Source organism: Dermochelys coriacea, chromosome 7 (assembly GCF_009764565.3).
Source record: "Dermochelys coriacea isolate rDerCor1 chromosome 7, rDerCor1.pri.v4, whole genome shotgun sequence".
Lineage (NCBI taxonomy): Eukaryota > Metazoa > Chordata > Testudines > Dermochelyidae > Dermochelys > Dermochelys coriacea.
Window position 1 is genome coordinate 101,539,890 of NC_050074.1, and position 25,971 is coordinate 101,565,860.

Genomic DNA, 25,971 nt, shown 5'->3' on the forward strand with positions numbered 1-25,971 from the left:
GAAGACTCACAACACTTATGAGGTAGGGAAGCTTTTTTAATCCCTATTTTATAGGTGAGAAATTTAAATCATAGAGATGAAGGGATTTGTCCAACATCACAAAGGAAATCAGAGAGCTGGGAAGAGAACCCAGATATTCTGACTCCCAGCCCTGTTTTTTCCAGTCACAAGACCATTCTTCCCCAACTAGTAGGAGACAATGTACTGACTGAACAAAGGGAAATACAGGAGAAGTTAGTCACCATATAAAGTGGAAACATTTAAAAAAATAGACACCCTATAACATGTTGGGTTCATAGTCTTGATGCCTTATTTTGAAGTTGCATCTTATAGCCTAGTTGATAGTCTACAGTCTGCTTTGCCTTCAGTATAAATTTAATATTAAAAAGATGCACAAGAAAACTGGAATGCTTAGAATGCCAGGTCAGAGAAGATGTTATTTTTGCCAAGTGTGAAATGACATTGATAAACATGTTTTGGGGGGTTGTTTGGGTTAGAGACAAACAAAAATGTATTCTGGTTTTCAATTTCAAACTAGTATATATATTGTGCATTTACACATGATTTATATACTAATATTACACAAATATAAAAATGTACAAGGATAATAAAAATAGCAAAAACAAAAATGGGGGGAAATACACAAATCGAAGGAGCATTTTAAAATTGAAAGAAATACAGAGAAAAATAAAACAATGAAGTTAGGAAGAGAAAAAAGGGAACCAAACCCAGTCACTTCAGGAAAACAGACACCACACACATGTGGATGAAAGTAAAGGCTGAAACTTTATTAACTGACTGAACTACTCGGCAATAATAATCCCACCCTGCAAGACAAAGGGTATTGACACACCTTCTCTAGTACCTTGTTGGATTTATCCAAGAAGTGACTCCAATAGCCATAGGAAACCTGATCTGGACCCCAATCAAAGTTATTACAAACACGTAAAACACGTCAAGCACTCAAAAGTCATAATATACCAGAATTAAAACTGCCTCTGCAAATCTAATTCTTTGTGCATATGCATTATGATACGATATAATCCTTTGCTATATGACCACATACTATTTTTCCCGCACATGGATGGTCAACAAAGTTTGAACCGAGGACTTGGAGTCACATACTAATTCTACCATTTGAGCTAAAAGAGTAACTGGTAGTAGTAGTAAGCTGTTATCTTTTGTATGTACCAGCTCCTTGAACAAGACCCAACATACACTTTGCCATTGGGTTACACAACTATTTGTGAGTGAGCAATAAAATGCTGGACGTTGGGATTCCTGAGTCCTATTCCTAGCTCTGAGATAGCATGGTCCAAGATGGGACAGTGGTATAATCTGTAAATATAGCAGGGGCATAGCCACGCATATTTTGCACATTTGTTTTGTGAGGCAGCACGGCTAAGGGGGTAAGACTTAGGCATGTCATATTAGAGGCCTGGTTTTATTTCCAGATAAGGGTATAATACCTCATTCAGTAATAAGGACTGTGGACTGCAGAAATACTAACAGCTATAAAAGGGGTGAGCCTAGACATCACCACCTCCTGGATACAGGCCAGTATTTTATGAAGAGGTCCCTCTCTGTGTCTGTCTCTCTCCAACATTTTTATGTATTACTTCTATGAAACAAGTAGGGATGCCAATTTTGGTTGGACATATTCCTGGAGGTTTCTTCGCATGACATAATCTTTAATTAAAGATTAATCTTTAATTCCTGGAGACTCCAGGCCAATCCTGGAGGGATTGCAACCCCAGAAACAAGCCCTTTCAATTTTTAAGTTTCACTGTTTCTCCAAAGATAGTAATAAAGGCTGAGAAGAAACTGCCCACATAATTTAAACAAATGCTCAAAATTTAGAATTTGCTTGAAACAGCATTAAAAGTAGAACAGACATTCAGAGATAAACATGGATGGGGTAGTAAATCAATTTCTTGGAGCTGCCACTCCCTTGGTGTAACTCAATGAGGATTTTGATTTTAAAATAGAAAATATTATGTTTCCAAATATACAGCTAATATAAATAATTATGCAGAGTCACTTTTTAGCAGTGGTTTGAATCTAAGAATTCTGTATTCAGCATCATGTACTTATGCACAAAATAAACAGAACACAAAACTTACCTGTTTTGTGACAGAACATTTTCCTTAAATTGTATTTCATGTACACCTGTTCCACATCCAGATATTTCAATTCTTCCCACAGGGCTGTTCAGCATTACTTGCATCTTCTTACACTGAGTTTTTCCATCTTTTAAAGCAACCTGTTTACAAGAGAATAATAAAATTGTAAAATATGTGTATATTTTCCCCAAGGAGCCTGCATCTCAACAATCTGTAACTTTAAGCATATTTTGTACAGTTTTGCAAAAATAATTTCTTTGAGGGCTTAAATAGAGAAAAATCCTAATAAGGAAAAACAAGAATACACACTACTTAAAATTTACTCAAAGTCTATGCTGTATTTTTGTCATGCATCCTACAGCTGAGTAGTGATAATTCAGTCTGTTATGAGAAGTCAACATTAAATAGCATCTACATTAAAAATAATAAAAAATGTTAAATAACTCAGCACTGACCTCTACAAAAAAAAAATCACGTGGAATAGCAGTTTTATGGTTGATTTGTTAGTGAACACTAAAGAAAGTTTTTTTACATTGATTTGAAAGAGATTATTATGACAATAAAGCATATTCACTGGTTTACAGTGGCAATATTATGTGAACAACAACTGCAGAAGCTCATATGGAATGGCTGTGCTGGAAAAATCAATCACTGCTTAGTAAAAGATACACATTTTTCATTCCTATCATTAACAGTCAACTTTTTATGGCTACCAATAGAGTGTACTTCCAAATATGTGCCAAACATTTTTCAGTTTTCTTCAGGACCAACAACAGATGTAAAAATTTTATTAAAGATAATGTTTAAAATCAAATGTACACAAGTTAAGAGGGAAGGTACTGTACATCTTGGGTCGGGCTTGAGTTATGGGGGATTGCAAGTATCAGTTACAAGGATCACGAGGTACATACATATCACGTAACCAGTATAGATCCAGATTGGGCTGTGGGAGTTTTTAAAGCATCAGTGGATAAATGGACTCGGGTATACATTCCCTCTAACACATATCTTTATTTGGTTACAAAAATATTTTTAATCAATAGGTATTTAGAGTGTACTATTTACATTTTAGTGTTTAACTCATTAGATACAAGTACTATAGTGTTGCGTATTATTAATTATTATTATTATTATTATTCATTATTCTGCCATGTGGGGGCACCCAAGAGTCCAAGTTATAGGGCCCTACTGTGGTAGACACTGTACATACATAGAACAAAAAGATGATCTCCACCCCAAACAGCTTACAACCTAAGTGTAGCAAGAATAAGATAAGAATAAGATTGATAACAAAAAACAGGTAAATACAACAGACAGGAGAAACATGAGGAAATAATGAGACAAGACTGGTCAGAGTGATGAGCATTGGGCTTTATTGTGCCTTTGTTCAAAACACTTAAACCAGCAATGAGAGGAAAGTGCAAGATTCACAACGATGCAGATACCTGGAAAAAAGTGATGCCAAGAAGGACTAAAGTAATAGTGGATACTGCAATTTATTCCCAAGTATAAACATATATATGAATATGCTTGTATAAATACAGACAACCACACACACACACACACACATTATTTTGTCCGGCACACACAAAAGGTATGGATACATATAAACTCCATTCATATTTCTGAAAATCAAAAGCTGCCTTAAAAATTCTGATTAAAATACATTAAGGTTCTTTATTTGACTTGTGGCCTTTGAACATCTGATTTTCATATGTCCAAGCTTTGCTGTGCAACTATGAGAGCTATAACTCCCTTTTATTTTTTAATGAAAGCTGAGATTCATTCTGTAATCACAGAACTCATATAGTGGTTTTCTTAAAGCCCTAACTCTTTATCATGAGATTTGACAACAATGGAACTTGTGCCTGTCACATTTCCCCCAGCAACACAGGGAGTATAGCGCAATGAAGCTCTACTCTGCCATATCTATACTCCACAGGCACAGGATCCAATAAGGACCTTTAAGTCAGTGATGGAAGTTAGAGATGCCTTTCAGCGTCCCCAAGTCACGTCAGGACCAGGACCTGTACCAAGAATTAGGGAGCCAGAATTCCCTGCCACTTTCCCTTCTCATATGTGCCAAGCAGAATCATGATGCAGAGAAAATCTGCCCCACAATATTCAGTTTGAGGCATCTTAGTACCAAGAAATTTTGAAAATCTGAAAAAAGTTGTTTTTAGAGATGTGTTGCTCATGCCCATTCCATTCTAGGTGTTCGCACGCCCATGTTCACAGTTGTCAGAGACTTTTGCCTTAGCGATATCTGTAGGGTTGGCTGTGGGCGCCCCCTTGAGTGCCACGCTCATACGTTGGTATATTAAGCGCCACTGACCCTATGCCCTCTCAGTTCCTTCTTATTGGCAACTCCAGGAGGATGGGTAATGGAATGGACATGAGCAACACGAAGAATAGTTACGAAAGGTAAGTAACCGCTTTTTCTTCTTCGAGTGCTTGCTCGTGTCGATTCCATTCCAGGTGACTCACAAGCAGTCTCTTGTGATGGGGCTCGTGGCTTGCAGTAGTGCCCTACAAAAGCGAGTGTCGTCCACAGCCTGCGGGGTAAGTGCATAGTGGGACATGAACGGATGGACAGATGACCAGGTGGCCGCCCTCAGATATTCTGTATAGGCAACTGGGCTAGGAAAGCTGCTGAAGAGGCCTGCACCCTGGTCGAGTGGGTGGTGACAATTGCCAGGAGCTGCACTCTCGCTTGATCATAGCAGAAGCGATCCAAGAAGAAATTCTCGAGTGGATACAGGGTGCCCTTTCTTCCTGTCAGCCACCGTGATGAACAATTGTGTCGACTTACGGAATGACTTGGTCCTGTTGATGTAGAAGGCTACAGCCTTCCTAACATCCAAGGCATGCAGTCTACGCCCCTCCTCCTCCTCCTGTGGCTTTGGCAAGACCAGTTTAATTCCAGTCAGGACATTTCTTACTGAAGTGAGCTGTAGCTCACAAAAGCTTATGCTCAAATAAATTTGTTAGTCTCCAAGGTGCCACAAATACTCTTTTTCATCTTGGGCAGGAGAGTCGGGTGCAGTCTCAGATGGATTTTGTCCAAGTAGAAAACCGTATAAGGTGTTTCTGAGGTGAGCGCACAAATCTCAGAGACTCTAGGGGCTGAAGTCACCACAACCAGGAATGCAACCTTCCAGGACAGGAGAAGGAGAGAACAGGAAGCCAAAGGCTAGAAAGTAGGACCCGTGAGCTGCAACAGAATCGGGTTCCAGTCCCACGGAGGAACAGGGCCCTTGACATGTGGATAGAGGCTCTCAAGGTCCTTGAGGAAACTGGCCATCACATCCTGGGCGAAAACCAGCCTGCCCTCGAGTGGCGGATGGAAGGCTGAGACTGCCACCAAGTGGACCTTGATCAATGAAAGGGACAAGCCCTGGAGCTTGAGACGCAGAAGGTAGTCTTAAATCATCTGCAATGAGGCTCGCTTGGACCAGATGCCTTTATCCAAGATCCAACAGGTGAACTGCTTCCACTTGACCAGGTAGGTTGCTCTGGTAGAGGGCTTTCTACATCCCAACAGGACCTGTTAGGCATCGACGGAGCACTGCTGCTCCCACTCATTCAACCACATAGCAGCCAAGCTGTCAGGTGCAGTGCCACCAGGCTTGGATGCAGAAGGCTGACATAGTTTTAGGACAGCAAGTCTGGCCTGAGCAGCAGCTGGAATGGAGTCGCCTCCGAAAGGTCCAGCAGCTTGCTGTACCAGTGCTGGTGCAACTAAGCCGGTGATATGAGGATCGCCTTTGCATTGTGCTGATTGATTGTCATGAGGACCCTGGGGAGCAACAGCGCCGGAGGAAAGGCGTACACCAGAGCCTCCGACCATGGGAGTAGAAAAATAACTGACAGGGATCCCATGTCTATGCCCCTCATTGAGCAAAAGATGTGGCATTTCCTGTTCTGCCTGGACATGAACAGGTCCACTGGGGAGTTCCCCACTTGAGGAAGATGGAACTGATCACCTCCAGATGTCACCATGTGACCCAACAATCTCAGGCATGTGTGGGCGGTAGTGAGAGGCTGGGCTTGCATGCACGAGATGAGGTCCACCATAGCTTAGGGAGGAAGGCTCTGACCTGAGTGGAGTTGAGAACAACTCTGATGAATTCTATGCATTGTACTGGGGTCAAGGTTGACTTTTTCTCGTTTATCATCAGCCCAAGGTTGTGACAGGTGGAACAGACCAGATCAAGATGCCTCTGCACCTGATCGCGGCACTGGCCCTTTATCAACCAGTTGTCAAGGTACCGGTAAATTTGGACTCCCGACATCAGAATGGCTCTGAGGCCCCCTTTTGCCTTTGGAATTAGGAAGTAACGGGACCCTCTTCCTTCCATGTTCCGATGGACCTCCTCCACTGCCCCCAAGCACAGGAAGTTGTCAACCTCCTGAACAAGGAGCTGCACATGAGAAGGGTCCCTGAAGAGAGACAGGGAAGGGGGATGGGAGGGGTGGTCAGCAATAAACTGTAGGATATAGCCCGAGCACCCAATGGTCTGAGGTGATACGGAACATGGCCGACTGGAAAGGGCAGAGGTGGTTGAAGAAAGAGAGGGATGGGATCCAATAGATTGACTGGGGTGTTGTCCTCAAGCGCACCCTCACAACAGCTGTTTTTGAACACTCTGGCTTTTGAGAGGGTCAGGCTGTGCAGCCGGGCGGGAAGACGAAGGATATCGCCGCTTATGTCCTTTGTTTTTGTCCTTCCTCCTGTAGGAACCTGCTCTGGGAGTTCTCGAGGACCTAGATTGCAGAGGGGGAGCAGGAGGAGGACGGAAAGGCTTCTTGGACTGTTGTGGGGTGTGAAGGCCCAGGAAGCGGAGAGTGGCTTGGAAGTCTTTAAGGCCATAGAGCCTTGAGTCCGTCAGCTCGGAGAAGAGCCCCATACCCTCGAAACTGAGGTCCTGGATCATGGCCTGCATCTCTAGGGACAACCCAGAGCACTGCAGCCAAGAGCTGCGTCTCATGGCAACCGCAGATGTGACCATCCTGGCCAAGTTAGTAGCATCCCAGGCAATTTGAAGTACTCCCCTGGTGACAGATGTGCCTTCATCCAACAGAGCAGCAAACTCCTGGGCACGATCCTGTGGAAGGGCTTCTTTAAACTTATTCAGGGAGTCCCACAGTTGGAAATTATATCTGGTGATTAGAGAGCTTGAATTGTAGAAATTTTTCTGCCAAACAAATCTAGTCATTTGGCATCTTTGTTCTTCGGTGTGCTGCTAATTTGGCTGTTTGTCCCTTTCATTCACTGCAGACATGACCAGTGATGCCAGACGGAGATGTGTATACATATACTCAAATCCCTTTGCAAGACAGAATATTTCTTTTCACCTTCTTAGGAGGTTAGCGGAATAGAGGAGGGGGTTTGCCACAACAATTTGGCAATCGTAAGTACCCCTGGATGGGCAGGCAATGCGACCTGAGCGGGGTGGTAGCCGAAATCACATTGAAGAGGTAATCAGCCTCCTCTGCGACCACCTCAATTTGCAGGCTTAGGTTCGCAGCCACCCTTTTGAGGAGGGCCTGGTGCTCCTTAGAGTTGTCCAGGAGACTGTTGGAGTGGGACAGCCCAGCCACTGCCTCATCCAGGGACAACGAGGAGGACTGTACTGCTTGAGGAAGAGCAGGCTCCCCTCCTTGTCAGGGGAGGGCTCCCTCAGTGTCTGGTCTGGGGTCTGGTGCACTGTTCCCACATCTGGCTCGGTACCTTGCTCTGACTGCAGCGCCGTTGGTGCCATGGCTGGCTTCTCTGAGGTGGCCAGGGAGGGCTGGGAATATGTATCCGGCATCTCCAGCACCCCTAAATGGTTCCAGTACAGCCACTGGGTGGGCCATGGTCCCTGCTGTAATGGCACTGTGACCAGTGCTCCACTGGTTTCCCGCATAGGTGGAGAGTTCCCTTTTGGGGCAAAGGGCTAAACTCCTGGTCTAACCCAGACCACTGTCCCTCCAGCAACCATGGTGGAGCTGTCAAGGCCTGGTTTTATATGCTGAATCTGGTGGGCACCCGGCGTGGTGAAGGCGAGTAGCAACGCCTGCCAGAGGAATGGTACCAGGGTGACTGGAACCGGCACCATGATCCTGAGCGGCCCCTCCAGGATGGTGACCGACGTCTAGGAGACCGCCTGGAGGAGGGTGACTGGGGTCTAGGCGACCTGTGGCTGGAAGTTTGCCGGTACGGGGAATGGCATCTCAGCTCTGGAGTCCTGTGCCTAGTAGGCGGGGAGCTTGTCAGGGACCTGGGTCTTCTAGCTTGAGAGCTAGGATACAGTGCCGGGGTCCAAGATCATGGAGACGGAGATGTGCACCTGCAGTCCAGTGACCTCGGTTGCTCAGCCATTCCGTGAGGCTGCACTCCAATAGGCTTGCCCCTTCGGTGCCAGGGCCGTAATTAAGTCAGCCACCTGGTGTGGCGCCTGCAGAGCTGGTCGACTTTTCTCTTTAGCTGCCGGTACCGCTTCAGGCACTGACGGCCCTGGGAGAGGCCGGGGACCCTTGCCACTTCCTGGGATCGGGGGTGGATCCCCGGCTGGGTTGGGATGAAGCCCCACAGTAGGTGCATGGCCTGACAAATGTCCTTTGACCACAAGCCCCTTCATAGATTATCAGGGTTGGAAGGGATCTCAAGAAGTCATCTAGTCCAGCCCCCTGCTCAAAGCAGGACCAATCCCCAACTAAATCATCCCAGCCAGGGCTTTGCCAAGCCTGACCTTAAAAACCTCAAAGAAAGGAGATTCCACCACCTTCCTAGGTAACTTATTCCAGTGTTTCACCACCCTCCTAGTGCAAAAGTTTTTCCTAATATTCAACCTAAAACTCCCCCACTGCAACTTGAGACCATTACTCCTCATTCCGTCATCTGCTACCACTGAGAACAATCTAGATCCATCCTCTTTAGAGCCCCCTTTCAGGTAGTTGAAAGCAGCCATCAAATCCCCCCTCATTCTTCTCTTCTGCAGAATAAATAATCCCAGTTCCCTCAGCCTCTCCTCATAAGTCATGTACTCCAGCCCCCCTAATCATTTTTGTTGCCCTCTGCTGGATTCTTTCCAATTTTTCCACTACACTTCTTGTAGTGTGGGGCCCAAAACTGGACACAGTACTCCAGATGAGGCCTCACAAATGCCAAATACAGAGGAATGATCATGTCCCTGGATCTGTTGGCAATGCTCCTACTTATACAGCCCAAAATGTCATTAGCCTTATTGGCAACAAGGGCACACTGACACATATCCAGCTTCTCATCCACTGTAACCCGTAGGTCCTTTTCTGCAGAACTGCTGCCTAGCCATTCAGTCCCTAGTCTGTAGTGGTGCATGGGATTCTTCCGTCCTAAATGCAGGACTTTGCACTTGTCCTTGTTGAACCTCATCGGATTTCTTTTGGACCAATCCTCTAATTTGAGGTCTAGGGACCTCTGTATCCTATCCCTACCTTCCAGCATATCTACCACGCCTCCCAGTTTAGTGTCATCTGCAAACTTGCTGAGGGTGCAATCCACGCCATCCTCCGGATCGCCGATGAACATATTGAACAAAACTAGCCCCAAGACCGACTCTTGGGGCACTCCGCTTGATATTGGCTGCCAATGGATATCATGGAGCCATTGATCACTACCTGTTGAGCCCAAAGATCTAGCCAGCTTTCTATCCACCTTATAGTCCATTCATCCAGCCCATACTTCTTTAACTTGCTGGCAAGAATACTGTGGGAGACCGTATCAAAAGCTTTGCTGAAGTCAAGGAACAACACGTCTGCTTTCCCCTCATCCACAGAGCCAGTTATCTTGTCATAGAAGGCAATTAGGTTAGTCAGGCATGACTTGCCCTTGGTGAATCCTCTCCTCTAAGTGATTCGGAATTGATTCCTTGAGGACTTGCTCCATGATTTTTCCAGGGACTGAGGTGAGGCTGACTGGCCCGTAGTTCCCCGGATCCTCCTCCTTCCCTTTTTTAAAGATGGGCTCTACATTAGCCTTTTTCCAATCATCCGGGACCTCCCTCGATCACCATGAGTTTTCAAAGATAATGGCCAATGGCTCTGCAATCACTTTCACCAACTCCTTTAGCACCTTTGGATGCACTGCATCCTGCCTCATGGACTTGTGCTCATCCAGCTTTTCTAAATAGTCTTGAACCATTTCTTTCTCCATAGAGGGCTTCGTCCTTCGGTGCTGAGGGGCTCCTCTTCTTCTGGCACTTCTTCAGCACTGGTAAGGGGTAATGGTACCAGGCAGAGCCCGGTTGGCCAGTGGTGCGCTTCACACTGAAGCTGAAGTATTCGGCATGGGTTCCCCTGCAGGACATGGGTTCCGTTCTGACCCGGGGCAAAGCACAGCCTCCATGAGATGGGTCCTCAAGCAGATATCCAGCTCTTTTTGTGTGTGAGGATGAAAGCTTTTACAAATACGACACCTGTCCTTTCTATGGGCTTCCCCCAAACACTTCAGACAGCTGTCATGGGGGCTACTCATTGGCCTGCTGCATGATGGACATGACTTGAAACTGGGAGAGCAGGGCATACCCCTCTCAGGGACAAAGTCCCAGCCAGGTCTCTAAGTACTCTAACTTAACACTATAAAGACTAACCAACTACTATTAACTATGTACAGATTAGGTAGAACAAAAGTCTATGAAAAACCACTAACGCTCTTGCAGATTGCAAGAGACGGCGCTCCAATAACCGTCATGAGTGGTAAGAAGGAACTGAGAGGGCCTAGCGTCAGCAATGCCTAATATACCGACTCATGAGTGTGAGACTCAAAGGGGATCCACAGCTGGCCCTACAGACAGCACTAAGGCAAAAATCTCCGACAACTGTACATGTGGGTGTGCAAACACCTAGAATGGAATCGACATGAGCAAGCACTTGAAGAACACGAACCTTACCCAACACTAAAATTGAAAAAACAAGCAAGAAAGCAGGAGAAACTGACTTCTGAAGGAAAGATTATGAAAATGGAGATATCTAGAACAACAACTAAGGAGAGGGAAGAGGACATTGCTCTCTACACATAGTTGAAGTACACAGATACATTATTTATGGTTGTGAAAAATCTAACAAGGTGACAACAAACAGGTAAGGAAATTAAAAATTTAGACTAATTGCTAGGAAAAATATCCTAAAAGTCAAGTTTACTAGACTATGGAACAGTCTTCCAAGAGAAATGGTGAAAGCCCCATTGTTTGAGTCATTTAAAACTGGAAAATACAAAACAATTATTTATTATTTTTACAGCATCTAATGTGTGCTAGATGACATTGGAAGGAGTCCTATGCAGACAGCAGGATGATTAGATTTACTAAAAGGTGTTTTACATTTTTACTTTCAATTATTTCCAAATCTCCTAACATACTCTTCTGCAAGTGATCCCTGGTCTTTTGTTATTTTTCCTAATCTTGTTAATCCATCAACAAATTTATAAAGACAGTCCACACAACAGAGGTGATATTAGATATCATTCTATTTCTTGGCTAAACAAATAAAAATATAAACACACCCTCACCAAAAGTCTGCACTATTACTTAATAAAATGCAGACCTCGGTATACCTGTATCTGTAGTTATATAGCTAGAGAGCAATGACTAATTAAATGACGAATGTGTAAAGAAAATAAATCAGAGGAATAAATTCTCTAAATACTGGCTTCTGCTATAGTGGTAAGAACTCTAGTTTGGAATCAATCTACAGTTCATATAACTGGATTTCATAGTGATTACTCAACAGCCAATATTTTGAACACTTAAATGATTAAATAAACGTGTGGCATACCCTTAAGGGCTTTTCTCTTGGCTTCATGCTTTCTGACAATTATGAGGCCAATGCAGTATGTCCAGTGTATGATGGCAACTGTATTCACATACTGATCCCCTGCCTCGCAGAAAGGCTCATCCTGATCAAGCAATACTTTTCTGCAAGATCATACAAGCCTAATCTAGAATGAGTTTACCCTAAGCTAGGGAAATGGATGATTTTAATTGAATGCTGAAAAGAAATTGATTTTCATGGCTATTTAGAGATCAATTGAAAAATGAAATAATTTTTGTATCCTCCTCCCTTTTAACATGAATAGGCATTTAAATAATAATGTCCTGAATTAACTCCTTAGTGGTGGAGGTTGGTATTTCCCAGTGCCAACAGCAAGACCAGAAATTCTAAGAGTTTGCATTGTTACAGCATCAGAATATTCTGATTTCCACCTCCATGTGGTTAGATTAAGAAGTTGACAATTCTTGTTGGACTCTATTTTTTCATTCCCCCCCCACCCTTCTTCTAGTACTTGCTTCTCCTGTTGATGACTGAAACCAAAACATTCAAGATCAGTTAGCACATTATTTAGCCTCCCCCTTCCCCTTTTCTTGCTCCTAGTTAGATATTTGTGTCTGCCCACTGGTATTTCATACTGCTTCTTGCTATTGGCTTACAGAGAGCTAAAAATGTCCGTGCCTTGTCCTGTTACTTCATCAATGAGTTTGTAAAGTTGAAAACAGTGTAACAAAGTTTGACTAAAAAAATTAAAGCTACATGTTATGAATCTAAAACAAAGATTTCACTGAATTTTAATAAGTGTCTGACAAGACACGTACTGTTATCTGATAAATTACAAAGTAAATAACTCAAGGTCATGCCGACAGTTTTATCAGAATCATAGCGCTAACATCAGAGGATGCTATCATGGTGTTAACCTGTAAATCACTATATGGTTGATAGCATTTCCATTATACACTCTAATTTCAGGTGCTTAACACTTAGAAATAATGTATTTCTGAATGAAAAAAGGCATCCACATTAGCCTAATATCAAACTTGGGCAAAAACACAAACAAAATGAGCTCACTGTTGCTTTAGTTAGAAAAGTGTCAGTCTCATACCAGAAATCACCATTTTTAAATATTAATTTTGCTCTTGGTGTTCAGAAACAGGATTTGTGCCAGATCTTCAGGTACAGCTGAGCAGTGATATTCCCCACATTTCTGCCTCTGATCCCTGGGACTGCTTGGTCCAGCCAAAGTACAATTTGGAGCAACCCTAAGGCTACTCCAAGTTAAGCATCTTTGTAAGAGCTCATGGGGAGAGAGGGGAGGAAAGAGAAAAGGGGGGCATTTCACTGGTAGAGGTTGCTGACACAAAGCATTTCCAGACATGTGCTCTCCCACCCCCAAACACAGCCTATATAGTGAGACAGCTGCTATGGAGCTGGCTGTATCATCTTTATCTTTATCAAGGATTATCTCTGTTCTTCACCTCTGATCAGGAAATGCCCAAATGGACAGCACAATCCCTTAGGGCAGCACAAAAGGAAACACCAGGCTTGAGGATCTGGCTCTCCACATTGCAAATGTAATTAAGTTCGCGAATTTAACACCATCAATTTGGGCTTGAATAGGGACTCACTACAAAAGGAAATTTTTCCTCTCTTGGTACTGACACCTCCTCATCAATTATTGGGAGTGGACCACATCCACTCTGACTGAATTGCCCTACAGCATTGGTTCTCCACTTGTAAGGTAACTCCCTTCTCTTCATGTGCCAATATATATTTATGCCTATATCTGTGATTTTCACTCCATGCATCTGAAGAAGTGGGTTTTTACCCACAAAAGCTTATGCCCAAATAAATCTGTGAGTCTTTAAGGTGCCACGGGACTCCATGTTGTTTTTAACAGAGTTTAGACACTTTTGAAAATGGCACTTCATACTTTTTAAAAATTTTACCCAAAAGACTTGTATTTAGCACATGTATTGACTCCACAAATTAAAATGCAAGTCCTATACTAAAATTTAAATCTAATAACTGTTCTGTTTGGTCACATTTTAATGCAATGGTGATAGTCTGAGTTGTACTTTAAACTACATATTGTCCTCAGTTCACAGTCTGAGTCCACAGGCTGCGTAGCAGCAAGATCTGCAGAGTAGGAGGCAAATGATTGCAACACACTTTTGAGCAGGGGGAATGTGTCTCGCTGGCCAAATGGAGGGAACGGTGCTTTATCGCTGGGGAGGGAAGAAAGCAAAACTGCTGCAAAAGGGGACAAGAGCCCAGAGTGGCGATGCTGACTCATGCCCTGGCTGGAAGGGCTTAAAAGGGTCAGCTTGTGTGGTGAAGCCCCCTTTTACATGGAGCAGGGTGAGGCAGGGAGCTGGCACCAGGAGCCCGCCAAGAACCTGAGTGCTATTGAACCTTGGGGTAGAATGGTTATCAGTGTAGCATGGAGAGCAGCTGGTTCTGCTCATGTGGCAGAGCTACGAGACAAGTTCTAATATTCATGCAATTACAGGGGTGGGAAGGCCAGTCACCAAATGGCTCATTATGGAGGAGAGGGTGCTGCGGTACATGGTGTTGCTGGCAACTTGCCAACTGGCATCCTCAACAGTCTTGAATCACCTCCCAGCTGTTACTTTCATCAGTGGGATAAATGGGTATCCATATCCACACAGTGGTTTTAACTCAAAGGTTTCTGGCAGGTTGTCACAATCCAATGGCCCCATGGAGGAGTCATGTTGGTCCATTACAGATTACATTCTTAGGGATCTACACAGTCTTGTTCAGAGCAGCATTCTTGATAGCAATTTTGGTGCTTTCTGGATCAGCTAGATAGTTCCTGAGTTTTGTAGGGGCTCTGCGGGAGGGGACTTGGAACTGCATGATGTACATTGGCAGGGACAAGTAGGGATATTAAACTTGCAATGGTCAATGACTGATCAAGGAGGCTGGGATGAATCTGTTATCCTCCAGAAAGGTAGTGAGCTTGCTTCTGCCCCATAGTGCAGAATTTGGTGCACACTTATTCAGAATCAAGGTCATAACAGCAGCAATATAGCTGGGAAAGGGGGCGGGGCAATTTGGGCAACCAGGCATTGGCATTTGGAAGCATACAAAACGTGTGTGCGACCTCGGGTTGTGAGTCAACATAAATATGTTGCGATTTCATTCCAGATGTTGGAAGACCAGCCATGGAGACAGTGGTGTGGATCTGTGGGCACAGGATTGTTTTTTTATATGGACAGGCATGCATCCTCGTTGCCTTGAGGGTTGGCCACCCGGGATCCAGCGATAGGGTAAGCATGAGTTGGCATGGAAGGAGGAGCATGTTATTTGACCAGCTGATGCTACTGCTGTGCACTGCAGGGGCCTGCAGTGGTCAGCAATATAATGGTGGCACACACCTTGGAAAACACTATTTTGGAATGTGTAAAGGGGTTGAATTAATGCACAGAGCAAAGAGAGACTTGAAACTGAACCTTCTATTTTTTCAGAAGAAAATAAAATTGTCTGGTCGGACATGCCTTAATGCAAGGTCTGGCGGGGAGCTGTGGGGCACCTTCTGGGTGGACAAGGCAAGGCAGCAGCAAACATGGAGGTGGAAGCGAACAGGGAGGTGGCCAGATTCCTTGGGAACATAAAAGCCTTATATCCTTGGTCACCAAATTTATTCAGGGAGGATGAGGTTCCCCTGTAAGGCTTTGGTACAGATTTGTTTTGGCCAATATAAAAGAGAACAGTGAGGAGATATCTGGGAATCCAACCAGGTTTGGGAGGAAGCAGCCAAGCTAATTTCCGGCACCTCCTTATGGATGTTCAGTGCAGGTACTCCGTAGGGAAGGTATACTGTGACTTGATAAATGGCTTGGAAAAGGACGTAAAAAGGAGGTGTTTGTTAAAGAAACAAGATGGGAATGGGGACTCCTATGACTGGTACAGCAGGGAGCCAACCCCTCTTTCTTATACCCCATCTTAACCCTCTTATGAGGGCTGGTGAATGGTAAGGTCCCAGCAATGGATTGGCTGGGGGGACCTGGATGGAAAAAGTGGGGAGCTGGTGGAAGCCCCAGGATAATTATGGAATGAACATGGGATTACTGCACTGTACGCTTTTATCTGCGAGATAGTCCCAGACATCTAATAATAAAGTTGCAGTCTGGTTAAAACCAAATCAAATGTCTCCTGTCCTTTTGGCACAGCCAGACAAAGAGTTATAGGAGTTAAGACTGAAATATAATCTGCCTACAGCCACTAAACCCTCCCCAGCCCACATCCTGACTGGGAAAGGCTACTGGAAAAACAACCCTACTCCGAAAGTCCCCTCTACAGCCACGTGAAAGGCACAATGTGGACCTTTACTCCAATGCCTTAAGGGATTGCCGACTCTCTGTTCAAATCTTGCTCCACCCCAAAAAAATGCATCAAGCATTTTTGAATGCTGAAAACTGCCCAGGAATACATTGAGAGCTAGCTAAAAATGGAAAGCAAGTTGTCAGAAATGTAAAAGAGTCTGCGAGAAGAGTCCCTATCTAAAAATCGAAACCTTTCCTGAATATATTAACAGGTACACCTGCATTGGTCCCTAGCAGACACTGGCTACCAGGATCAGATTTTCATTTAATGGGTTTTTTCATTGTTGTAGGTCTGTTTTAAGTTGTAATCATTTAAAAACACAGTAATGAATTTTAACAGGGTTATTTTAAGGCACAATAGATGGCTGGATTTCTTATTTGTTAATTACACAGGGTAAAAATCAGAACTGAATCTACTTAGAGGGTCTGTATTTTGCCCAAATTATTCATTAAACATCAGGAATCTGCAATAGAGGTCCATTTTAGTACAAATTATACAAAAAAGATGAATGAGTTGCGAGCCTTCATCTGAGTTAAAATAATGTTTAACTACCTAGCCACAAATGAAAATTCCAGATGGCAAACTACAGAAAGAAAAAAGAACTACATCTTTTTCTTTTGTGGGGGAAAGAGGGAGTAAGCCAGGGGAGAGAGATGGGAGTTGCATTATGTAAGATTACATAATGAGATTAGCCACTTCCAGTATGAAAAGAATATGTGAAAAAAGTGCATGTTCTGGTCATTTTGGGCTTGTTTGGCATTTTATGATATTCCTGCAATGACACTTATTACCTACCATGCAGCTACCACATACACGACTTATTTCTAAACACTGTCAACAGTATACTATCCACAACATAAAACAGGTTAATTTTTCAACTACCAGCTAGACATACAGTACTGCAGAGTGACAGTTTGTCACAAGGAAGTAAGGATGGTGGCAGTATAGTGTTAAGCACAAAATGTCAATTTTTAATCAGTTATGTCTTGGCAAGCATCAGCTTAAAATCTGTCATGCTAACATAGAAACTCACTCTCTGTAGTCCACTAAAGTTAGGTTAATTCAGCTATCATTTAGTAAATTTGCAACTTGCTGGAATGGGCCACAGACCTGCTCAAATTCCATTACACAAAAATCAGTTTCATGAGCTGCATTTTTCCAATTAAATTTAAGTCACATTTTAGCTATCTCTAATTAAGTGGAAAGAAGAAAATGTCATAATGTGAGCACGAGCACTTAAAGAAAAAACATACTTTCTATATTACCTATTGCTACAATCCAGTCAGAACTCATAAATATGACTGGGCTGGTTAAGTACGTGCATCACAAAGTCTAACTGCTACAGCAAGCTGTACACTAAAGCAGTACAATGCACTATTACACTAAATGATTAAATATGTAGCACGCCTCTCTCTAAGTCAATACTGAACCAGTGCCCAAGTGTAGCATTAGAGGAAAGTGTTGCTGAAGGTGCAGTTCTTTACATAGAAAAGGGAAGCCAGAACCACCTGGTTTTAGAGATTTTATTAGCAATTCACTTTCAGTCATTACCTTCTGTCTATTTAAAATTCCTCCTGCAGTTTCAGTGGGATATGCTCCCTGTCCAGTCCTAAAATATGGTCTATTGTCATGTGCTGGTAAGTGAACAGATTCCTGGATACAGTTTGCCAAGTTTAAATGCTTGAGAATTGTTTTGAAAAGATATGAAAAGTGAAATAGTTCTAATTATTATTATTTGTGAGTGGTATTCTATATAGAGATGCTTAATACATATTTTGTTACAGAAGACAAACAAAAATGAAGCAAAAATAGCTTCCTTCTAATTTGATTAGTCAGTTTTCCTTCCATCCTCATCTCCAAATAGAACGCTACTATATCATGCTGTATAACCCATCAGGAAGCATAAAAACAAGCAAGCTGTCAGTCAGACTACACACTCTAAAATACACAGGTGACACAGCAGAGAACAGAACTGTTAGCAACATTAGCAAGACTTCACTAGCTGTTGAATTTTTACTGCTGAGTAAAGGTGCTTAACTCCCAAGTTAGGCACTTACCTGTTCTCTGTGCCTTTGAAAATCTCCTCCTAAAAGATTAATGAAAGACTCTGTAGAAATGTAAAGGAGGCCAAAATATTAAAAAAGAATTCAAGTAAAAAAAATACATCTGGATTTTCCTGAAGAATCCAAATGCTTTATTACAACCTTATAATTAATTGTGGTGAAAGAGCCAATTTGTATTGCACTAGATTGCATTGATAGATGTTATTTATTGAGAGCCAGGGCCATGTTTGCTAGTGAATGCTAAATAAGCATTCATTTGGAGAGGTGGAGTTTTTCATATTCAGTTTACCCAACTATAAATTTTCATCAAGGTAAAATCTGTTTTGAGATAAAACATCCTCTGAGTAACAAAAATGACCCAAGGAGAATAAAAGCAAATGATTAATCTGGAATCTGAGGACTGAATCAGGAGCTGACCTGCAACGTTAGGGGATTTATGCTGTGGATGTTAGACTTCTGTTTATGAATTTACTTGCTTTTCTATTAACTTGTTTCCTTCAAACTGAAAGAGATCTCTTTGATAATCTGTGAACTGCACTCTGTTTAACATTTGTGCTCCAGGTTGTTTCTCCTTTTATTTAGTTTGATTGTAATCCAATTAGCATGTTTATAACTCACTGAATGTTTCCTGATATTACTAGGAAGTTTTGCTGTTCATTTGACTTTTTTTCCCCATAGGTCATCTTTTCCTACAAATAGAGGATAGGCTTGAAATTATTCACATGGAGAGTTTCTCAAAACAAAATTATTTTGAAAAAGGAATATTGGGATATAAACCATGTATGATTCTTCATTCCTATTTGGTGGAATAGCAATATTCAGGTGCATATTATGTAAAACAACTTAACTGAATATTTATTTGTATACTATGAAATTAAAGTATTTTCTATTATTTTTCTTAATTTCTGTATGTCAGGGGTGGCTAACCTGTGGCTCCGGAGCCACATACGGCTCTTCAGAAGTTAATATGCGGCTCATAGTATCGGCACCGACTCCAGGGCTGGAGTCACAGATGCCAACTTTCTGGTGTGCCAGCGGGTACTCACTGCTCAACCAGTGGTTCTTCCACAGGCCCTGCCCCTATTCCATCCCTTCCTGCCCCCTCACCTGAGCCTGCTATGCCCTGACTCCTCCCCTTCACAGCCTCCTGCATGCCACGAAACAGCTGATCGGGAGGCATTGATTGGGGATCTGCCAGTGGGCAGGAGGAGCTGGAAGTGCTGGGGGAGGAAGCTGATTGGGGGCTGCTGACATATTACTGTGGCTCTTTGGCAATGTACATTGGTAAACTATGGCTCCTTCTCAGGTTCAGGCTGGCCACCCCTACTGTCTGTCTGTCTGTCTTTTTGTTTGGTTTTTTTTTTAGACTACAACTTAAGAGGATTATGAATAATGTTATGGCTAGACCAAAATGACAAGATAAACTGGTGATTAACTTTTGTAGGGAAAAACATATTTGCTATCAAAAGCTTTTCCCCATTTGTATACAAGGCAAAGTATAGTTTGCAACAGGAACTCATTAACCCAAGCCATTACTCATTAACCCAAGCCACAGATGTAAATCTGTGAAGACTTCATAATAGTTTCCCAGACACTTCTCTTAGAACACATTAGTGTGTTTGTTAAGATTCAGTGGAATTTCAGTACTCTCTTTCAGGAAGACTCATGTAATTAGAACAGTTTCTCCCTATATTCATTCCTCTCTCTATTCAGTGAATCTGAACAATGACCACCTGACCAACATACATTCAAATTTTGGGAGAAGTTAGGCTCCAGAAAAAAAAAAGTGATTTGAAATGTGTATCTATACAGTGCCAGACTGATACCATGTGAATCTCTCCCTTTCTCTTTTTCCCACTCCACCACCTGCTCCACTGGCTGGACACCAAAAGAGGGGGCACTGAGAACAGATGAGCAATTAGAAGAAGTCACTGCAGGAAAAGCCTTGCTTAATTCCTGCTTTTTTGATGGACGCGTAAGAAAAACTTACACTGGAACTGAAACAAACAACAGGATCTCACAGAAAATCCCATACATCTTAATTTGAAATCTGTAATTAAAAAAGGACAGACACAAAAGAGTTTCAGGCACCACAAAGGCACTTTCCAGGCCTCACCAGTGGAGTCACGTGCTAAAGTTTGAGGAAGCCTGCTCTATAGCACTCAGCTGGAACACTCTTACAACAAAAACAACAAAATACTATAAATTACAAAACATCTAAGCAGGATTTAGAGCTGTATCTAAACTCTGAGTGCCTACATACGTATTCCCACAGAGCATTTTTCATGAACAGTTGCTTCCCCCTCCCCTTCCTGATAGAAGAGAAGATCCAACAGAGAGAACTTGAGAACAGGGATAATTGTGTTAATAAAAGCAAGAACTGTATTTGGAGATGAGCAATAGTTTGAGTCCTGTCTAGAATGTAAATCAAGCTGATGGTGCTGGCAATACTAACTGAGTAGTATTTCATAAGGAACACCTTGTACACAAAACTAGCCACATCCAGAGGCTTGCCCAACCCCTACACTATTTGTTGCTGGCACAAAAAAGGAGATTACGGTAATTGTGTAGGTGCTAAATCGGACCCCATCCTCTTTGTCCAGTGATTTAGGTGTCCATTCATTTCTACCTGAACAACATTCAACTACTTCAATTCCAATAACACAAGTAACATACTATATTGTGGCAAGTACTGCTGTGCTACAAAAAAGTAATTTTTCAAATCAGAACTTCATATAATCCTCAGTAATACTTTAAAAAATTTCCACTACTAGCAATAAATATGAAAAACAAAATTGTGTGTGTCAAACTATTACTTTAAGGTTACCTAAACACTCAATTTAAAAAAATCCTAATATTTGAGATTAAGATTTCTGACTACGGAAGGTATTTGGCTACTGAAATTTACTCATTTCTCTCCGCTACAAATAAAATTTGCCTAACACTACACTTTTTCACAGTGCCTATGTTAAATCTGTAATGAGAACCAATGAAAAGCCCCTTAAAAGAGCAAACCTAATAAATCTAAATAAACTGTCTTCTGTCTTTATTCTGGCTTAGATTGATGTAAATGAATCATTTGAGGAATTTTGATTAGGTAACGTATGAACTCCACCTTCACTCTCCACTATAATACTGACAAATCTGCTGTGTCAAAATCTCTCATAATTTTAAACTTTATTAGCTAGAAAAAAATGGTTCCTTAGCAAAGAAATCCTGTACAGCAAGACTTTAGAGTCCAGCTACCCAAATAAAAATGTAAGCACAGTATGTGTATATTCATATCTCATTAGACTGTTAAATGCGACATATAAAATTGGAATACCATTGTTAGCCAACAGAATTAAGTCCTCTTTGTCACTAATAACGAATGAGTATCAAAAGGTTTTCATTGTGGAAGATTTATCGGTGAGAATATTAGGATGATTTATGACTTCATGTTCTATACCGAAGAGCCTCATTTTCCAGGCATGCTACTGTGACTTTGAAAAAGCATGTGCCCCAGTGGCATCATGCTCCTTCGAAAGGCCAAAGTTCTCTAAATTACATACCAACTCAGAGATATTATCACTAAAAATGTAGATGTGGTATTGAAATTACTAACCAGAGTTCACACGCTAAGGCATCAACACAACAAGTTTTATGTGCTAAATTAGGTGTCAAACTGAAACAGTAGTATTGGCTTGATAACTTACACACAAAAATCTCCACCTTTTACTCTTTCCACAATAATTCAGTCTAACAACCTAACTGTAGCCAAGATTTCCAGTACTAAAATGTACTTTCAACTTGATTAAATACTGGCCGTATTTAATTTAGCATTTATAATCCTCAATGTTACAGTAAATATTTCAAAATTATACATGTTATAATTGACTGTTCCTTCAGAAAATGAAATTCAATTTCAGTTCAGTGACGAACTGCGTGAAGCATGGGAAGGAGCAAAAAGTAAAAATAAGTGGGCAGAAAAATCCCTGGGATCAACAGGGTTCAAAATATGTGGTCCAGTGCTTTCATGCTTCCCCAAATCTCTCCCCAGAGCTATGCATTTGCCAAAAATTCAACAGTGAATTTCATGAAATTTCCTGGGATCTAAATATTATAACCCTGAATTACTTTTACTAAATCTGTGAAAAGTGAAAAAGAATGCTAGGTTTACCCCTCAGAATTTCTCTACACTCTTTTCTTAGGAAGCCTGGAGTCCTGACCATGTGTACAAGGGTCAATCTGAAAACCCTACGGACCCTGAGTTTTCACTAGGAAACTAGGCTACTCTATTTCCATGACTTTCCAACGACAGTTGCACACAGCGCCAATGAATCCACGTAGCTGTCTCCTCTCCCTATTCCCTTCCCTGGGCAATACAGCTCTTTCAGGAACGATACTGCCTTTGGCTCCCTTGGCCCACGTCTATGTCATACCTCCCCTTTGTTCCAGCATTAGCTCTTGTGAAGTTTCCTATTGGAACATCAGACAGAGTAGAAAAGAATGACATGCAGAATGTACTACCCTCCAAATCCACTTAACCTTCTTCAAACCCATTCAGCCCTAACTGCACTGTATGCCTGGGAAGGAATCTTCTGATGCTTGAGTGACAATAGAGGAAGATTTTGTAGAGTCAGTGCTACCTTTTAGACTGTACCCTCTTCGGGAAATTTTTTATGATTGCACGGTGCCTAGAACAATAGGCACGGTCATAATGGGACAATAGGACACCAACCTGTTGTAGTTTCTAGGCACTATTATAATATTACACAACAATAAAACCACCTCTGAGCCACAACCACCAATCCAGTTCTTTCTGGTTTTATCCCCTTTGCTCACATAAATTGAGGTAAGTATGATAACTCTATTTGAAATATTTCAGTAACATAACACCTAAAAGTACTTTTACTAAGCAACATGCTACACATTCTTACATTTCTTCTGCATCTGCTCCCACCCCCTCACTACCTATGTTAAAAGACATGGCTGCAGAACATTATAATCCACAAATAAAACAATAAATTTAGTATCTCAGCATAAACAAGTGGAGTTTCTACCTTCCTATGAACAAAATCTACATACAAATATATTTAGCCCAAAAACGTACTCCCTTCCTGTGATTTGACTTTATTGATAACTCACACAAAAATAAAACTTTAGCCTGGGTTTTCTGAAAAAAACCAAGGCATTAGCCACTCCTTCTAAGTTCCTCCTGAAAATTCACCTCTTCTCTAATCACAGACTCATAGAATATCAGGGTTGGAATGGGACCTCAGGAGATCATCTGCTCAAAGCAGGACCAATCCCCAATTTTTGCCCCAGATTCCTAAGTGGCCCCCTCAAGGATTGAACTCACAACCTTAGGTTTAGCAGGCCAATGCTCAAACCACTGAGCTATCCCTCCTCCCCAAATGCCTAAAGTAATGCCTACAGTAAACAGCAACTTGATAATGGCCAGGCATGCAGTGAATTGTGATTAGAACCCGACTGGTTAAGAATTGTGCATATCCTATTATTTTTGTTACCCTATCTCCCTTACCCCCCCAACTCTTCCGTCTCTTATCTCATCCACCATTTTGTCATTCAGATTGTATGCTTTGTCAATTTGTCATTCAAATTGTAACCCAATTTTTAAAAAAGATTCCAGAGGCGATCCTGGCAACTATGGCTGGTAAGCCTAACTTCAATACCAGGCAAACTGGTTGAAAGTATAATAAAGAACAGATTTAACTAACATATAGATAAACATGATATGTTGGGGAAGAGTCAACACAGCTTTTATAAAGGGAAATCATGCCTCATCAATCTATTAGAATTCTTTGAGGGCGTCAACAACAAAGCAGACATGAGTGAACTAGTCTATATATTGTACCTGGACTTTCAGAAAGCCTTTGACAAGGTCCCTCATCAAAGACTCTTAAGCAGTCATGGGATAAGAGGGAAGCCGCTCTCATGGATTAGTAACTGTTTAAAAGACAGGAAACAAAGGATAGGAATACATGGTCAGTTTTCACAGTGGAGAGAGGTAAATAGAGGGACCCCCAAGGATCTGTGTTAGGATCGTTCAACACATTCATAAATGATCCAGAAAAGGGAGGTAAAACATTGAGGTGGCAAAGTCTGCAGACAAAAAAACGTTACTTACTTTCTCGTAACTGTTGTTCTTTGAGATGTGTTGTTCACGTCCATTCCACATTAGGTGTGCGCACGCCGCGTGCGCACACCGAGTGGCGCTGCTGTGCCCCGCATATATACCCCTGCCAGCCCGACCTCCTCCAGTTCCTTCTTGCCAGCGACTCCGACAGAGGGGTAGGAGGGTGGGTGGTGGAATGGACGTGAACAACACATCTCGAAGAACAACAGTTACGAGAAAGTAAATAACCGTTTTTCTTCTTCGAGTGCTTGTTCACGTCCATTCCACATTAGGTGAATTACAAGCTTACCTCTGGAGGAGGGTAGGAGTCACAGAACAACTGCTCGGAGGACCGCTCTGCCAACTGCCGCGTCCTCTCTGGCCTGCTGGTTGACTGCATAGTGGGTCGTGAAGGTGTGCACCGAGGACAGGTGGCTGCTCTGCAGATCTCCTGGAACGGGACTTGTGCCAGGAATGCCGTGGAAGTCGCCTGCACCCTGGTCGAGTGGGCCGTGACCGCTGGGATCGGAACACCTATGAGCTCATAGCATGCCCAGATGCAGCTTGTAATCCAAGACGAAATCCGCTGCGCCGACACTGGAAGGCCTTTTAACCTCTCGGCCACAGCCACAAACAGCTATGCGGAAGGGCTTGGTGCGCTCTAAATAGAACGCCAGCGCTCAACGCACATCCAAGGTGTGCAAGCTCCGATGACTCGGGTCTGAATAGGGTTATGGAAAGAACTCCGGCAGACAAATGTCCTGGCCCAGATGGAATTGGGACACCACCTTAGGGAGGAACTTGGAGAGCAGCTGGAGCTGCACCTTGTCCTTGTGAAATACTGTGTATGGTAGCTCAGAGGCGAGGTCCCTCAGTTCGGACACCCTTCTGGCCCAGGTAATGGCAACCAGAAACTCCACCTTCCAGGAAAGGTGGAGGACAGAACAGGTAGTGAGGGGCTCAAAAGGGGGTCCCATGAGTTTAGAAAGGACCAGGTTAAGGTTCCATGGAGGGACTTAACACCGAGCCCCCCGAGAACCCCGGATGGAAGGCAGAGATGGCTGCCAGGTGCACTCTGAGTGAGGACGGGGCTCGCCCTTGCTGCTTGAGGTGCAGGAGGTACTCCAGAATGGCCTGCACCGGGGCCTGGCCCGGCCGCACCTGTTCGAGTTCACACCAACACGAGAACCTTTTCCACTTGGCCACATAAGCCACCCTGGTAGAGGGCTTTCTACTGCTAAGCAGAATCTGCTGCACAGGAAGGGAGCACTGGCTCTCCAGGGCATTTAGCCACAGAGCCTCCACGCCATCAGGTGCAGTGACTGCACGTCAGGGTGGAGAAGTCATGTGTAATGAGGTCCCGGTATAGGGGCAGGACTACTGGGCATCCACCGACAGCTCTAGGAGCGATGTGTACTAGTGTTGGCGGGCCCAGGCTGGGGCGATGAGGATCACCGCCACCCTGTCCCTGCGCACCTTAAACAGGACCTTGTGCACCAAGGGGAGCGGGGAGAAGGCATACATT

At 42.9% G+C, this 25,971-nt stretch overlaps 1 protein-coding gene across 10 annotated transcripts in view; it reads right to left on the bottom strand.

Annotated features, from left to right (window-relative positions):
* Nucleotides 1-25,971, bottom strand: part of MGMT (O-6-methylguanine-DNA methyltransferase) — a 300,045-nt gene that overhangs the window by 225,006 nt on the left and 49,068 nt on the right. For all 10 annotated transcript variants that reach the window (XM_043518944.1, XM_038409830.2, XM_038409828.1 and 7 more), the window contains one exon: nt 2,124-2,263. In XM_043518944.1, the coding sequence (XP_043374879.1) occupies nt 2,124-2,263 (140 nt within the window). The remainder of the gene's footprint in view (nt 1-2,123; nt 2,264-25,971) is intronic.